We start from the raw sequence: 16,454 nt of genomic DNA on the forward strand, positions 1-16,454 counted from the left end.
ATACGTTGTATGTCCGCTAATACCAGGATCCTTCATTACAAGCAGTCCTCCATTCATCACCATGGTCTTCCACATCATATAGGCAATATCATGCTCAACCTTATAAACACTAGGGTCTTATTTTTTCTATTAGGAGGCCTCTCCTTAGGCCTGTTCACAGCAATTTTTTTTTCTTTATAGGCAGTCCTTTAGACAGCCCCCTCCATGAAAGGGTCTTCACCACACGAACAGATTTATGGGTAACCGGCCGCCTGTAGGATGTGTTTGATTTCTATTGGCAAGTTCCCCATTAACGCCACCCACATCATAATGTTTCTTTTTTCCATGGGTCATTTCGAATGCTCAGGTAGGAATGTTTACTATACAGGAAAGCTGCACCGCACCGTAAGCCACATTTCTCTTTTGCATCCTTATCTTAAGGCGTAGTTAGTGCGTGCCCCATAACAGTATTTTTATTTCTCTTCCTCATAGGTAGTCTTCAGTTCAATTTGGCCACTTTAGGGCCTTTTTCTTCAGTATAGGTAGACTTTTGGTCATCAAGACCTATATCTTGGTCTTTACTTCAATAAAAGCCACCTTCTGGTAGTATACTGTAACCTTTCCCAACTTTACTTCACCAGTTTCAACTCGATGGTATTTAGTCTTCCTACAGACAAATTTGTTCTAAAAGCATTGTAAAAAAGCTGCTTAGTGTTTTTACCGTGTTTTACCGTGTTTAATTCAGCTGTTTCTATTACAGATATTTAATTATTTTTGAGCATTCCAAGCAGTATTGTGGGGAGAACCCTCTTATGTATTCTCTTAAGCATATTTCCAAGCATTTTCTAGGATACATACCAAGAAGTAAAAATTGCTGAAAGTATTCAGATTATAATTTTTTAATAGTCACTGACTAATTGCTCTTTGAAGTAGTTACACTAATTTACGCTCCCACAGATGGTGGATGAGAATGTTTCCCTTTTTTGTCAAAGCTTAATGTTTTTGCTTATTTTGTTATTTGTTTTTGTTTTAATACTGGGTATTCAACAAAGGGGCACTTCATCACTGAGCTGCATCCCCCTGCCCTTTTATTTTGAAATTTTGAGAAAGGGCCTTACTAAATTGCTTAGGGCCTAGCTAAATTGCTAAGGCTCTCCTGGAACCTGGGCGATCCTCCTACCTCAGCTTCCCAAATTGCTGGGATTATAGGTGTGAGCCAGGTGTCTGGCTTGCTTCTTTTTTTGTTAACTTTTATTTTATTTGTTTATTTTTATGTGGTGCTGACGATCAAACCCAGTACCTCACACGTGCTAGGTGAGCACTCTACCACTGAGCCACAACCCCAGCCCCTGGCTTCCTTTTTAACTTTTGCCAAAACCAGGGTATGAATTGATATCTCAAAGTTGATTTATTTTTCCCACATTAAAACTTCATTTGAAAATCCCTGTGTACTGCTCCCTAAACCTATTATCTTTTTTTTTTTTTTTGGTTATAAAAATGGTGTTTATTGAAGATAATTTTGATAATTCAGAAAAACATAAAAATGAAGATTGTTGTTTCACCATCCATGACAAACAAATCACTATAATAATGTTATATACATAACATCTGTTTTCATTTTTTAGTAAAGTTGGGATAACATTGAACATGCAAATTTTATTATTTTTCAAAAGAAAAACAATAAATTGTGATTATTTCCTTTATAATTCTATTTATGTAATGTAGCTAAACATGGTTTTAATGGTTGGATTTTTTTTATTAGTTGTTCAAAACATTACATAGCCCTTGACATATCATATTTCATACATTTGATTCAAGTGGGTTATGAACTCCCATTTTTTACCCCATATACAGATTGCAGAATCACATTGGTTATACACCCACATTTTTACATACTGCCATACTAGTGTCTGTTGTATTCTGCTGCTTTTCCTATCCTCTACTATCCCCCCTCCCCTCCCCTCCCCTCCCCTCCCCTCCCATCTTCTCTCTCTACCCCATCTATTGTAATTCATATCTCTCCCTTTTTTTCCCTTTCCCCTTACTTCCTCTTGTATGTAATTTTGTATAACAATGAGGGTCTCCTTACATTTCCATGCAATTTCCCTTTTCTCTACCTTTCCCTCCCACCTCATGTCTCTGTTTAATGTTAATCTTTTCCTCCTGCTCTTCCTCCCTGCTCTGTTCTTAGTTGCTCTCATTATATCAAAGAAGACATTTGGCATTTGTTTTTTAGGGATTGACTAGCTTCACTTAGCATAATCTGCTCTAGCGCCATCCATTTCCCTGCAAATTCCATGATTTTGTCATTTTTTAGTGCTGCGTAATATTCCATTGTGTATAAATGCCACATTTTTTTTTTATCCATTCATCTATTGAAGGGCATCTGGGTTGGTTCCACAGTCTAGCTATTGTGAATTGTGCTGCTATGAACATCCATGTGGCAGTATCCCTGTAGTACGCTCTTTTAAGGTCTTCAGGGAATAGTCCGAGAAGGGCAATAGCTGGGTCAAATGGCGGTTCCATTCCCAGCTTTCCCAGGAATCTCCATACTGCTTTCCAAATTGGCCGCACCAATTTGCAGTCCCACCAGCAATGTACAAGAGTACCCTTTTCCCCACATCCTCGCCAGCACTTGTTGTTGTTTGACTTCATAATGGCTGCCAATCTTACTGGAGTGAGATGGTATCTTAGGGTGGTTTTGATTTGCATTTCTCTGACTGCTAGAGATGGTGAACATTTTTTCATATACTTGTTGATTGATTGTATGTCCTCCTCTGAGAAGTGTCTGTTCAGGTCCTTGGCCCATTTGTTGATTGGGTTATTTGTTATCTTATTGTTTAATTTTTTGAGTTCTTTGTATACTCTGGATATTAGGGCTCTATCTGAAGTGTGAGGAGTAAAGATTTGTTCCCAGGATGTAGGCTCCCTATTTACCTCTCTTATTGTTTCTCTTGCTGAGAGAAAACTTTTCAGTTTGAGTGAGTCCCATTTGTTGATTCTTGTTTTTAACTCTTGTGCTATGGGTGTCCTATTAAGGAATTTGGAGCCCGACCCCACAGTATGTAGATTGGAGCCAACTTTTTCTTCTATCAGATGCAGAGTCTCTGTTTTGATATCAAGCTTCTTGATCCATTTTGAGTTAACTTTTGTGCAAAGGGATTCAGATTTATTTTGTGCAAAGGGATTCAGATTCATTTTGTTGCATATGGATTTCCAGTTTTCCCAGCACTATTTGTTGAAGATGCTATCTTTTCTTTAGCCCCTTTGTCAAAAATAAGATAGTTGTAATTTTGTGGATTAGTCTCTGTGTCCTCTATTCTGTACCGTTGGTCTACCCGCCTGTTTTGGTACCAGTACCATGCTTTTTTGGTTACTATTGCTCTGTAGTATAGCTAAACCTATTATCTTTTCGCATTTCGCATGGTTTTAAATTTCTGTTTTCAAATCTAGATATTTAAAATAGTATTGGTTTAAAGCCTTTAAAACTTCATTAAGTGATGGCATGTAGAATATATTCATTTACAATTTTTTATCCAAAATTATATTTTTAAATTGATCCATATTGAAAAGCCACTTATTTAGATAGATACCTGTTCACATTATAATATTAGAATAGGCTGTTATAATGATTATACATCAATATATACCTTTTGCTTGCTATAAAGACACAGCCTTTTCCTTATTTTTTATTTGTTTTACCATTTCAAATAGTGCAAGTTTCCTAAATATTGCTCAGTGTGCCGGTGTGAAAGAATTTTTCTTGAACATATACCTAAAAGAAGAATTCCCAGGTTGTAAAGTTTAATTGTCTTCAAATTTATTACCTATGGTTAATCTAACGATGTGTAACTTGACCTTATTTTTGGTTTGGTATGCATTTCTTTGATTACTATTGAAGTACTTCTTGGGTTTTTATTGGCCATTCAGGGTTGTTTTGTTCTGTAAATGGGCCTTTTCATATACTTGGCATATTCTATTAGATTGTCTTTTCTTATTGATATGTCATACTTAATTGCATTATGATCAGCAAAAGAGTCTGTATGTTATACATTATTTGAATTTTTTGAGACTTCCGTTGTGACCTAATATCTGGCAATTTTTTAAAAAAATTCTTGAAAACAATATTTTCTATTTCGTAAGTTGAGCTTTTTAAATTTATTGCTCAAAGCTTCTCATTTTATTGTTTTTTCTGGATCTGTTTGTAACAGAAGGGGCATAATTCTGTGTTGTTTGTATAAATGTCTGCTTGTAATTCTTGCGGGTTTTGTTCTATACATTTTATCGCCACCTTGTGACATGTAAGTATGCGGTATTTTTTTTTCTTATTGTGGATTATCCCTTTTTATTATTGGTTATTTCTGTCTTTAATTCTGTTTTCCCTGATATTAATATTCTTCATCCACTTTTTCTGTTTTGGCAAAGCTTTTTATACTTTAATCATTTGGTATTTTCTTTTTAAAGTATAGTTTAATAAATAGCATGTAACTATTACAAAAATCTATTCTGGTAATTTTTTCTTTATCAGGTGAGATCCATTTGTTTACATTATTATGTTTTTTATATATTTTGACCCATTTATGCTATCTTTTATTTGTTTTCAGTTCAACATCATTTTTATTGGCTTCTATTATGTTCTGCTACTTTGGATGCTATAAGTTTTATTTATGATCTTACTTTATTTTTTTTTTTAGAAATACACATGACTATAAATTTCTCTAACAAAGTCTTTAGTTATTCAACATTTTTACCCATCCTATCCTCTCAGTTATGGCTTCATTATGCCATAGCTACCCATTGAACTGCTCATTATTTGGGACAGTTGTTTTTGTTTTCTCCCTTTTAAACACACAATAGTTATTATGTAGATAGTCTACTAGTTGCTTTGCTCATTATTGTCCTCTTTTTCCCTGTTTTCCCTCTGGCTTACTTCTTTTATTGCTAAGAATTATTGTATACCTTTGTATTATTAGAGGGATTATCTCTGATCAACAATCAAAAATGTCTTTATTTTGTCCTCAAACTTGACTAATTTTTTGAGTACAGAAATCTAGATTGACAATTATTTTATTTCAGCATTTGTCAAAATTTCTAGCATTCATTGTTGCCCACCAGACTAGATGATATACCTTTAGAAGAAAGCAGTTTTCCCTCTGGTGGCTTTTATGATTATTGCTTTAGTAGTAGTAGTAGTAGTAGTAGTAGTAGTATTCATAGGTGTATGCAATGGTCAAAAGTGATTAAATGGCATAATGTATGTTTGATGATTTAAATATAAGTAAGTTATTTCTAATTTTTTTTATAAAGGCTATTGGGAAGGCTTCAGAACTTGTAAAGTTCCTGCAAAGAACTCTTAGTACCCTCTAAGGGAGAGACAGTTGTTCAGCCATCACACTATACAAAGGTCTCAGAAGAGTCCTTATGAAACAGTGGGAAAATTCTTTAAAGAAAAGAAGCATGGCATTTGGATCTGCATCTTCTCCAAATTACATAGCCAGGTTTGAAACAAACTGGGCTATAATCTCCAGTGTCATTTTTACATTGTAGGTGAACCAGTGGTTCTGGGTCTGCACTCTGGCTTTATCAGTTAAAATATTAGCATCACAGACTGTCTAAGCATCAATGTCAATTTCTCTTCTTCAAATCTGGAAAGTAATTGGCAATTTCTCTTAATTGATGATTCTTTATCATTGTACTCTTATTCCTTTGAAATCTCTACTGGATGAATGTTGGAGCTTCTTAATATATCCACCATTTCTCTTTGAAAAATGTGTGTGTGTGTGTGTGTGTGTGTGTGTGTGTGTGTGTGCTGGGTAAGTCCTCTATCTTCCAGTTCACCAATTTAGTCTCTGACTGTGTCTCATATGCTGCATTTTCAAAATTTCAGTGACATTTTTCATTTCCAAAATTTTAAATTGCTTCCTTCTCATTCTCATTTCATCTCTTCCTTTCATTATATACATTTTAATGTATTAGCTTGTCACTTTGAACATCCTGAACATACTTATTTCATGTTACAGATAGCTCCATAATATTACTGTTTTGGGGGAGTGAATTCATGAATTGTTTCCTTATTAGTAATGTTTTTCACTTATTTTGGGATTTTAGTTTTCAGCCTAATTTGAATGGAAGGTTTAATTCTCTTGCCTACCTTTATTTCTTAGTCTGCACTTTCCCCCATCAGGTCTAGAATATTTTTGTTTCCTCCTAGCATTTTAGGCTTCAATCTACCACCAGATCTCGGGATAAGAGTTCCAAGTACTGTCTGTTGATGTTAGTGGGGGTATCACAGAGCCAATGGAACCATTTATAATAGCTCACACTTGCAAGGATTTTGTCTGAACTTTCTGCTGTCTTACCTTTTTTATTAATTCACTAGAGTTTGACAGCCATACATTTTAGCTTTTTTTCTTTCACAAGCTGTTATAGCCCCTGACTTTTAGTCTCCTTTCCTCCCTTGAAAACAAACTCTGGGTTTCTAATTCCTGATTGATATTCCAGAGCCCAGAAAGCAAATAGCTTAATTTCTGCTCACCATTTTTGTGTTTCTGGTATAATGTGATTTTTTTTTCTTGTATTTGAGCTTGATTGTCTTTCACAGTACCTATTTATGTATTTTTTTTTCTTCATTACTTATATGTTTAGAGTAAAGGGGAGAGGGTTACCAAAGTATGTGGAATCGCTGTGCCATATTAACCTGGCTACAATATGTGTTTAAGAAAAATCTCAAGTTGCTTTTATTTTCTAAACTATCTTTTTAAAAATATTTTTATTTGCATATGACAGCATAATGCATTACAATTCTTATTCCACATGTAGAGCACAATATTTCATATCTCTGGTTGTATACAAAGTATATTCACACCAATTCATGTCTTTATACATGTACTTTGGATAATAATGTCCATCACATTCCACCCCATACCCCCTCCCTTCCCCTCCCACCCCACCCTATCTAGAGTTCATCTATTCCTCCCACGCTCCCCCCTCCCTACTCCACCATGAATCAGCCTTCTTATATCAGAGAAAACACTTGGCATTTGGTTTTTTGGGATTGGCTAACTTCACTTAGCATTATCTTCTCTAACTCTATCCATTTACCTGCAAATGCTGTGATTTTTATTCTCTTTTATTGTTGAGTAATATTCCATTGTATACATATGCCACATTTTTTTTATCCATTCATCTATTGAAGGGCATCTAGCTATTGTGAATTGTGCTGCTATAAACATTGATGTGGCTGTGCCCCTGTAGTATGCTGTTTTTAAGTCCTTTGGGTATAGACCGGGGAGAGGAATAGCTGGGTCAAATGGTGGTTCCATTCCCAATTTTCTAAGAAATCTCCAAACTGCTTTCCATATTGGCTGCACCAATTTGCAGTCCCACCAACAGTGTATGAGTATACCTTTTTCCTCACATCCTCGCCAACACTATTGTTGTTTGTATTCATAATAGCTGCCATTACAATATGTATATTTAATACATATAATATGTTTATATTCATATAAATATACATACAATATGTATATAAACATTACAATATGTTTAATATATGTATATTTGAGAATTACAACAAGCAGCTGAAATGGTATGAAACATACTGGACATGAGATCCTGACTTTACTTTCTGCCTCTCCGTGTTCTTGAACAAGTCACTTAATCCCTATTGTAGAACAATTTCTTTGTATTTAACAATGTGAAATTTGTCCTGGATATAGCAATCTTTAAAGATTTCATTTGATTTTATGTTTTGTTTTGTAGAGAGTCCCTTCCTAGGCACTTGAGGTCAAGCCCTTGGGAAACAAGTAGTAAGTGACAAGGGGTTATTTGATCATCAAAGTATCTCAGAAAACTTGGGAAAAATATTCCAAATAAACAGATATTTTTACCCCACAGTTTCAGGACTCTCCAGTCTTTAGAATAAAATAAGTCTTAAAACTTTGAGGCTTTGTAGCTCATATTGTAATTACTAAATTTAGTGTTAAAAATCCACTCAAGGGCTGGGGATGTGGCTCAAGCAGTAGCATGGTTGCCTGGAGTGCGTGCGGCCCGGGTTCAATCCTCAGCACCACATACAAACAAAGATGTTGTGTCCGCCGAAAACTAAAAAATAAATATTAAAAATTCTCTCTCTCTCTCTCTCTCTCTCTCTCTCTCTCTCAAAAAAAAAAATAAAAATAAATAAATGTACAGGCCTTGCTGGTCCCACTTGTCTGTCACCCTCAGATCCCATTTCTGCACAGTTCTCTGTTCTTCATCACACTGAAGCATAAAAGCAGCCAGTTTTCCTTAGGATTTGGGTCTTTATAAGAAAAAAAAAATCCACTCAAGTTTGCCAAGATAAGTGAAATTTCCATGTATAGTACTTAAAATCAGTCCTCTTTGTTTTCCAAAATGATTAATGTGTAACATACTCATGTTTAGGAATCTATATTCCCCCAAAAAAGAATAGCATAATTAAGAATTTATATTTATGGGATAATGTTAAATTAGGTCTTAATACCCATTAGACATTAATTGATAATTAATTATCTCATTTTATATTCTCAGTTACTCATTGGGGTAGAATCTATACAAATACAAAGATTTATATATATATATATATATATATATATATATATGAACTTACTTTTAATCCTATTATAAAATATGAAAATCATGGTTTTAACTATTTCTTCTTTATTTCTGCCCTTATATTTTTCCTTCTTGGGTTAATATTATACTTATTTAGATATATTCTCAGGATTTCACTAATTTTACTTCTCACTTTTAAAATATTTTTTAGGATATCAATAATCTTACCAGAATGAGCAAAAAAGAGAAATACCATCTCAGACATACCAAGATAACAGAATGTAGATTATCAACTAATTGATTTTTAGGGGGACATAGTATATGATTGTGTGGTAAAATGATTTAACTGCAAGGTATTGGCTGAAATCCTTTCAATGATGATTTTTATTTGTTACTTCATGGTATCTCTAATTTCCTTTGTATCATGCAAGGTTGTTTTGTTGTTGTTGTTTTGGGTGACTTGTCTTTAGCAAAAATGAAGCATTCTTTAATTTTTACATGTTTAGTAATATCAACTATCCTGTCTTTTGATATATTTATGTATTATATTGGCATTATTACAGTTTATGTAGTCCTTATTTGTATTTTGGTATAATTAGTATGGCTTCTTAGAGGACTCATTTCCTAGAATATAAGGGATTGGGTCTTTTTTGTAGTTTTCTTCTTTATGTTTATATTGTTAGTCATCTTGCAACACTCTATTGGACTTACTGGGACTATTATGTGTATCCATCAATGTTAATTTCTATTACCAGTTCTTGGTATACATTGCTACTAGTCTATGTAGCAATGTATACCAAGAAAAAGATGTCCTCTCTAGGGGCTGGGATGGTGGCTCAGTGGTAAAGTGTTTGCCTAGCATGTGTGAGGCATTGGGTTCAATTCTCAGCCCTGCATATAAATAAATAAAATAAAAGTCCATTGACAACTAAAAAATATTTTTTAAAAAAGATGGCCTCTCTCCATGGACATAATTTGTGGCACATAGCAACTGGATGGTTCCCCTGTAAGAATTAGAAAGAGGTACCTCCTGTAGACTGACACAGCCCAGAACTGGGGCACTTGGTGTGGAAAACAAAGCTCAGGCTGAATTTTGTGCTCTCTTATTGGGTACCCTTGGGCTGCTTACAGCCCATGGGCTGTTTACAACCCATAGGATTACAGCCATTGGTATGGTATATGTTTTTCTGAAACTACAGGTGACTTCCTCATTGTTTTTCCTGTACTCTTTCTTACTTGTCCACTGATAGAAACAAGTATGTACCTATATTTACATATACTTAAAATGAGAAAATATCCGTGAACATTTAACATTTTTCTATATAAAAGCAACAAAACTTAGATATGCTGTAGCATTTGCTCTTTTCACTACAACTACCTTTTCATAAAAGCATTGGGGTAGCATCATGTTTCTTTTACTGATTAAAAGTAGTTTCAATTAATGATAATGTGTGTGGTCAAAATTACAATTTGTAGTGAGAGTCACTCGAAGGTGAATTTCTATCCTTTTAACACTGTCCCTGACTTTCTCAAAAGAGAATTTATTAAATAAAACCGGAACTTTTTGTCATCCAAAACATGTATCAGCTACTCTTCTTACCAATTCTGAATGGGAACCAATATCTGGGTATAGGAATGCTTTTGAAAATTGAAGGCAGGCCAGTGTGTTGCTTCTACTGTTGGACTATGTGCATACATGTGTGGGTGTGTAAAAGAAAGAGCAAGTATAAACATACATATGCTGAAAAAGGGGTTTTTGTTTTTGTTTTTGGTCCTGGGGATTGAACCCAGGGGCACTTGACCACTGAGACACATCCCCAGACCCTTTTGTTTTTTATTTAGAGACAGGGTTTTACTAAGTTGCTTAAGGCCTCACTAAGTTGCAGAGGCTGGCTTCAAACTCACCATCTTCCTGCCTCAGTCTCCTGAGCCACTGGGATTACAGGTGTGCGCCTCCACCACACCCAGCTGGAAAAGATAATTTTTAAGGTCATTAAGGATTCCACTTTTTTTCAATTTAACTTATTATGTTCTTGTATCCTACTTTGCCTACTACATAGTTTCATAAATCACTGATGTTTTTGTTTATATTAACACTTGGGATGAGTTTGGCCTGGGAAACAGGATATCCACAAGTATGAGTTTATGTATTTTTTCCAGAGTGTGTAAAGAGCCCCTAATTCCTTTTTTGGAGCTCACTTAAAAAACAAGTTTTTGGTTAACTGGTTGGCACATGCTGGCCTGTTCTCCATGTGTCTGCATCTGGGTAACATGTCTTTTAACCTCAGGAAGCACTTACTATGGGGATCCTTTCTGATTACTACCATCTGGTTTTTACTTCTCTTTACTATCTTACCATAGTGTCTAGCATGTATCATACTGTATTTTAATTTTCTCTTTACTTGTCTGACTTCCATTAGGCATTTCTATCCTCTTGGGTTGTGTCTTATTCATCTGGCAGGCCTATTACACCCTGCATGGCATATGGTAGATGCTCAATATCTAAATATTGAATATTTTAAATGAGACTTAAATAAATAGACTATGTAGTAATGACCTGGTTTTAGTAGCCAGTCTCTATGTGTTGAACTGTGATTCCTGGTGAATATAGAAGAGAAATTCTATAACACTTGAGCCTGCACTTAAGGAATTAGGATCTCTGATATTGGCATAATAAGGTAAATATTTCAAGTTCTGTCCTCTGTTTTGCCCAGGCCAGTGCCCCACTGTGAAGGGGATCTATTAATTCCCTGCATGGAGGTGAATGCAGCATTTCTGAAGTCTTAAAAATGAGTAGGGGTTAACCTAGTCAAGGTAATTGCAAGTAGGCCATTCTCAGCAAAGGTTCTTGAATAGAGCTACATAGGCAAAAGTTAGGTAGTGTGTTTGGTGAAAATCCCAGCAGTTTAGAATTTCCAGCATATGAAGTATGAAGTAAAGAAGCTAAAGTGATGTTCTCTTAGAAAGGTAAGCAGGAGTGGGATCCTGGAGGACCTTTCATACTTCATTGAATCATAGGATTTAATGTTGTAGTACAAAAACCAAAAGAGACTAGCATAGTGGATAAAAGCACATCTTTCGCAGCAAAGCTATCTGAGTTTGAACTTCAGCCTTTTGCTAGCTTTGTAACTTAGTCTTCTTTTGTGTTGTATGATTTTTATTCTGTAAAGGGAGAATAGTAACAGTAATCACTCCAATAATGAGTTTAATTCCTCCTTTAAGAATAATAAATTTAATCACAGAGTATTTAGAACATTCAATAAAGCATTAACAGCTGATATCATTTTTATTATTAATTTTATATTGATGCAGTAGACAGGCCATTCTGGCAGCCTGTATGGAGGATGAGTTTTGAATAGATTAGAATCAGAGAGTGGAGAAACCATAGGAAAATTAGTGTGCCCCTTTAGTAGCTTCCATTGGCATGTGCTGCATACCTCTGTGATATAGTCCTGTGTAATGGTTTTAGTGAAATCAAACACTTTATGGATGGATTTTATGTAGACTGGACTAAATGAAACCTTCTCATCTTGTTTCTTAAAAAATTTATTTGGCATAAACATACTAGAAAGATGAGCTCTGGAGCTTCCAGGACCTTGCATGGTATGGCTAACCATTGAACCTGCTATCTTCAAAGTATATTTCAAAACTCATTTCCTGAGAAGGTAATCTGGAGAAAGGGAAACCAATTGTTTCTCAGTAGATGATTGAAGATAACAACAAGGTTGGGTTCTAGCATGGGTTTGAGACTAATAGGGGCTATCTTCTGATAGTTACCATTGTATTCTAAAACTCTGGTTACATATATCGCTGCCTATTTTATGTTGAATGTGATCAGCAGGCAATGGGTATCATGAAAGGATAAGAAAACCAGGCTGTGGTCCTACCTATTTAGGTATTTGTTCCAAAATATCCTGTAAATATCTGTTCTCATACCTATAGGAATACAAATTATGTTAGTTTACAGGTCTGTCAGAAAAATTTACTGAGGTCATTTATGTAAAAACATTTGAAAAAATTCGAAGATACTTTAAAAAATGAAATGACTTTTACTTGTATCTGTCCTTTTATTAAATGAATCCAGCAAGAGTTGGAAGATAGGCCAAATAATCACCTGATATGCAAGCTACCCTAGTTTTCATATAATTCAAAGTTTCTTGGTCTGCCTTTGGGGAACTCCTGCTTCCAGTGAAAGCTCGGGAAATACACTTGGGTCTTTTTCCTGTTAAGATGTTCTTTTAAATTATTTTCCTGTGTTAATCTCTGTTCCAGAAAGCTGAGGTTTCTCCAAGTCTGACCACTGATGAGTGAGGCATTGGTATCCCTTTTTCCAGTACTTCTGGAAGGCCCACTCATAAACTCCCTGGATAAGAAAGACACATCAGTGCCCCAACCAAAGTTTTGAGACGTGCCTGAGAGACCTATGTCCATTCGGTAGTTCTTCCTCCACCTATTTCTACACTAAAGATGGACCTAAAGCTAAAAAATCCTGACTTCTGGTACAGTCTTCATGGACATGTTCCAGGACTTCTGGACTGGGACATAGGGAATGAGTTCTTCTTGCCTTGTACCACAGACCAGAGCCCTTTAGCTGAGCAGAACCTTGCTAAATACAAAATACGAGTAATGAAGCCCCCAGAAGTACCCCAGGAGTGGAAACCTGGTCCTGATGAAGATGCTCCTCAGTCTGAACCCAACTTGTGGATGTGGGTAAACCCCAACATTGTGTGCCCTCTCAACAGCCAGGAGGCCCCAAAGCCCAATAGTAAGGATCTGATAAGCATGGCTTCTTCCCCTCAGGCACCCACAAAAGATGAAGAGTCTAACTTCTCAGAGGCTCAGGGAGTGTTGGAGTCCCTGCCACTTTCCTCCAATGAGCAGTCTCCCCAACAGAAGCACCTCCTCTCTTCCCCAAGTGACTGTGAGCTCCCAGAAGAGGAAGCTGAGGAACAAAAGGACAAGTCTTCTGAGGCCCTCATGGTCCTTAACAAAAGAGACTGCTTCCAGAAGCCAAAGCTATGGCAAGCTAACAACCAGGAAAGGAAATCCTGGCCACGGCCCCCACTCAATTATAGCCATCTCATTGCCCTAGCATTAAGAAACAGCCCTCCGTGTGGTCTTAATGTGCAACAGATCTACAATTTCACTCGACAGCATTTCCCCTTTTTCTGGACAGCTCCAGATGGCTGGAAAAACACCATTCGCCACAACCTCTGCTTCCTAGGCAGCTTTGAAAAGGTGCCAGTCACTGTTCAGGATGAGGCTACTGCAAAACCTCGCTCTTGCCTCTGGAGGCTCACCAAGGAAGGACACCGCCACTTTAAGGAGGATACTCGTCTCTTAGCCTTTGCTCGAAGAGAGAGCATCCAACAGTGCATGAGCCAACCAGATTTGATGCCCTCCCTCTTTGACCTTTGAACAACTGCTCCCTTTCTGGAACACTGCCCTCCTTTCTGTGCCTACCCATGTTCTGATTGACCCTTTATTAATCCCTCAGCCTACCCTGCCTGATTGCCAAGTTGGTCTTTAGCTAGTATTACAAATCTGGTGTTAAATAAGGTGAGAGGTAGGTTCAGAGGAGGTGGGACTTCAGTCTAGGTGGGAAATCATTGAAGATTTCATCAGGGTAGTGGCAGTTGTTCTATACCTTGAATAGAGGCAGGAAATCCCAGAAACAATGGCATGGAAGCTAAGGAAAGAAGGGAATATTTTTGTGGGAGAAAGGAATTCTGTTTACTTCCCTGTTCAGAGCTGTTTCAGAAAGCTGAGGTTTCTCTAAGTCTGATCTCTGATCAGTGAGATATCTATGCCCCTTTTTCCAGTACTTCTGGCAGGCCTACTGCTGAGCTCTCTAGACGCGATATACTACATCAAACAATGCACCAACAGAAGTTTCGAGAAATGCCTGAGAGACTTCTGACTTTTTGGATGTCTTCCTTCACCTATCCCTACACTAAAGCCCCAAAGCTTAAAATCTTGTGACTTTTGATACAGTTTTCATGGTCAGGTCCCAGAGTCACTGTATGCTCACACATGAAAGAAAATGGTGGCCTATAAAGTGTAAAATATATGATGGACCCAGACTGTGGGCAACCTTGAGTACCTCATGAAGATTTCTATACATACAAAAAGAATTGGGCCTAACGTTTAGTCACTTTTTAAGTGAGCCATTTTATTCTTCAGATCCTTACTTTTCTCTTTCTGGTCTTGGTCTGCTCATCCTTGTTCTATTTTCATCCAGTTCCAGTACTGACAACTAATTGCAAGCAGCTACTTTTTGTTTGAATATTGAAAAACCTTGAATTGCTGCTGTATTAACTCCCAAGCTTTTTGATGACAACGCTTGGTTTCCTCATTCTTTCATTCACCAAACCTACATTGAGAAAATGCCAATATCTCAAGGTCCACCTTAGGTGCTAAGGATTAAAAAAATGATAAATATTAGTGGGAGATAGATAATTCTTATGTAGATGTGATGAAACGTGAAGTTGTCATGGAGATGAGAGATTGTTCCTGGGAAACATAAAAAGCATCAAAAAGAAAACATTTTTTGAGCTAGTTTCCAAGAATAAATAGGGATTTGTTGAGCAGATAAACAGGAGAAAGGACATTACAGGGGCAATAGTGTTAACAAAGTGAATGGGGTGTTTGGGGGAATGATAAGTTCAGTGCAGTTTAGTTACATTAAGGCCAAGAATGGCTGTAAGAAAAGTAGCCACAAGACATTTTATGTACCACTTGGGTGTTTAGACTTTCTTCGTGGGCTTTGGGGAATCAAGAGATATGAGTGATGTGTTACAAAAGAACAAAAACAAAACAAATGTTTCAGTATTTGGTTTTCTAATTTCAAAATTTATATTTTTGTACAAATAAGCTTTTGTAAAAAATAAAAATGACTTTGTTTTCTATGTTTATTTATTATTAAACAAATATATACTAACTAAAATCTAGAATATTGATTTTAAGTTTCCATTTAGTTGCAAAAGTTTCAATAATGGGGATACAAAAATGTCTGTTAAATACAAAAACAATTCAATATTTAAACAATTGACTGATTACATTTCTAATGATTTACTGTAGCTGATATGCAACCATTTAGGTTGTATTTCAAAAGCAAGATATTCAAACAATTCTTTCAAAAGCATAATTATAAATGCTACATCTGTATCATGGTTGTTCTGTCCAAATTTATAGAATGTTTTGGGATTAATAAACTTACTGTGTTTACAAGTAGTCAATGTTTGCTGATCATTTTCTTCCCAAATTAACTTATAAGAAAAAGCCTAAAAATAACAAATAAAAAAAAGAAAAAAGAGACTATTCTGAAATTAATGAAACTATATTTATTTATAGCAAACCATGTTTCTAATATATCTACTCTGTAAACTTTCCAAAGAAGTCAAACTTTCATTTTCAGAACTGAACCTGAATTTTTCTGCTGCAACTTCACAACTTTGAGCATTGAATCCCTTTGTTTAGTTTTTTTTTTTCCCCACCATTCTTCTTTTTGCTCTTGTTGCTTGGAAAAAGCAGTCATTGGATCATTTCTTCCAGTCATCTCTGATGATTCAAGTGAAGGACAGTCTTCCTTTGGAGGAAGTTTTTGCTCCTGCTTTTCCTTCTTTCCACTATCCTCACTAGGATACTGTAAAACTACAGTTTTTTATAGCTCTTCCTCATTCATTGATGACACCATTGCTTGCTCTGGCATTACTAATCTTTCCATTGGAAGCTTCAAAACAGATTGTAGAAGGGAACATATTCACCACTCACCACATGAATAAAATCTTTGTAAATCTCAGTAATTACTTTGAAGATTGGCAGAATGGTATATAGCTGATAGTCTTTTGCTTGCACTGGCATTCTTGTCAGTGAGTTTGTGTTTTTTAAAATCCTGCATT

At 35.9% G+C, this 16,454-nt stretch overlaps 1 protein-coding gene across 1 annotated transcript; it reads left to right on the forward strand.

Moving 5' to 3' along the window:
• Positions 1–13,020: 13,020 nt before the first annotated feature.
• On the forward strand, positions 13,021–13,971 carry LOC124078859 (forkhead box protein R2). The gene has a single exon (XM_046423942.1). The coding sequence runs from the start codon at positions 13,021–13,023 to the stop codon at positions 13,969–13,971; it is 951 nt and encodes a 316-aa protein (XP_046279898.1).
• Positions 13,972–16,454: the final 2,483 nt, after the last annotated feature.

This window comes from Marmota monax, unplaced genomic scaffold (genome assembly GCF_021218885.2).
Source record: "Marmota monax isolate L192 unplaced genomic scaffold, Marmota_monax_Labrador192_F-V1.1 WCK01_AAM20220418_F8-fsc00451, whole genome shotgun sequence".
NCBI classification, from domain to species: Eukaryota; Metazoa; Chordata; class Mammalia; order Rodentia; family Sciuridae; genus Marmota; species Marmota monax.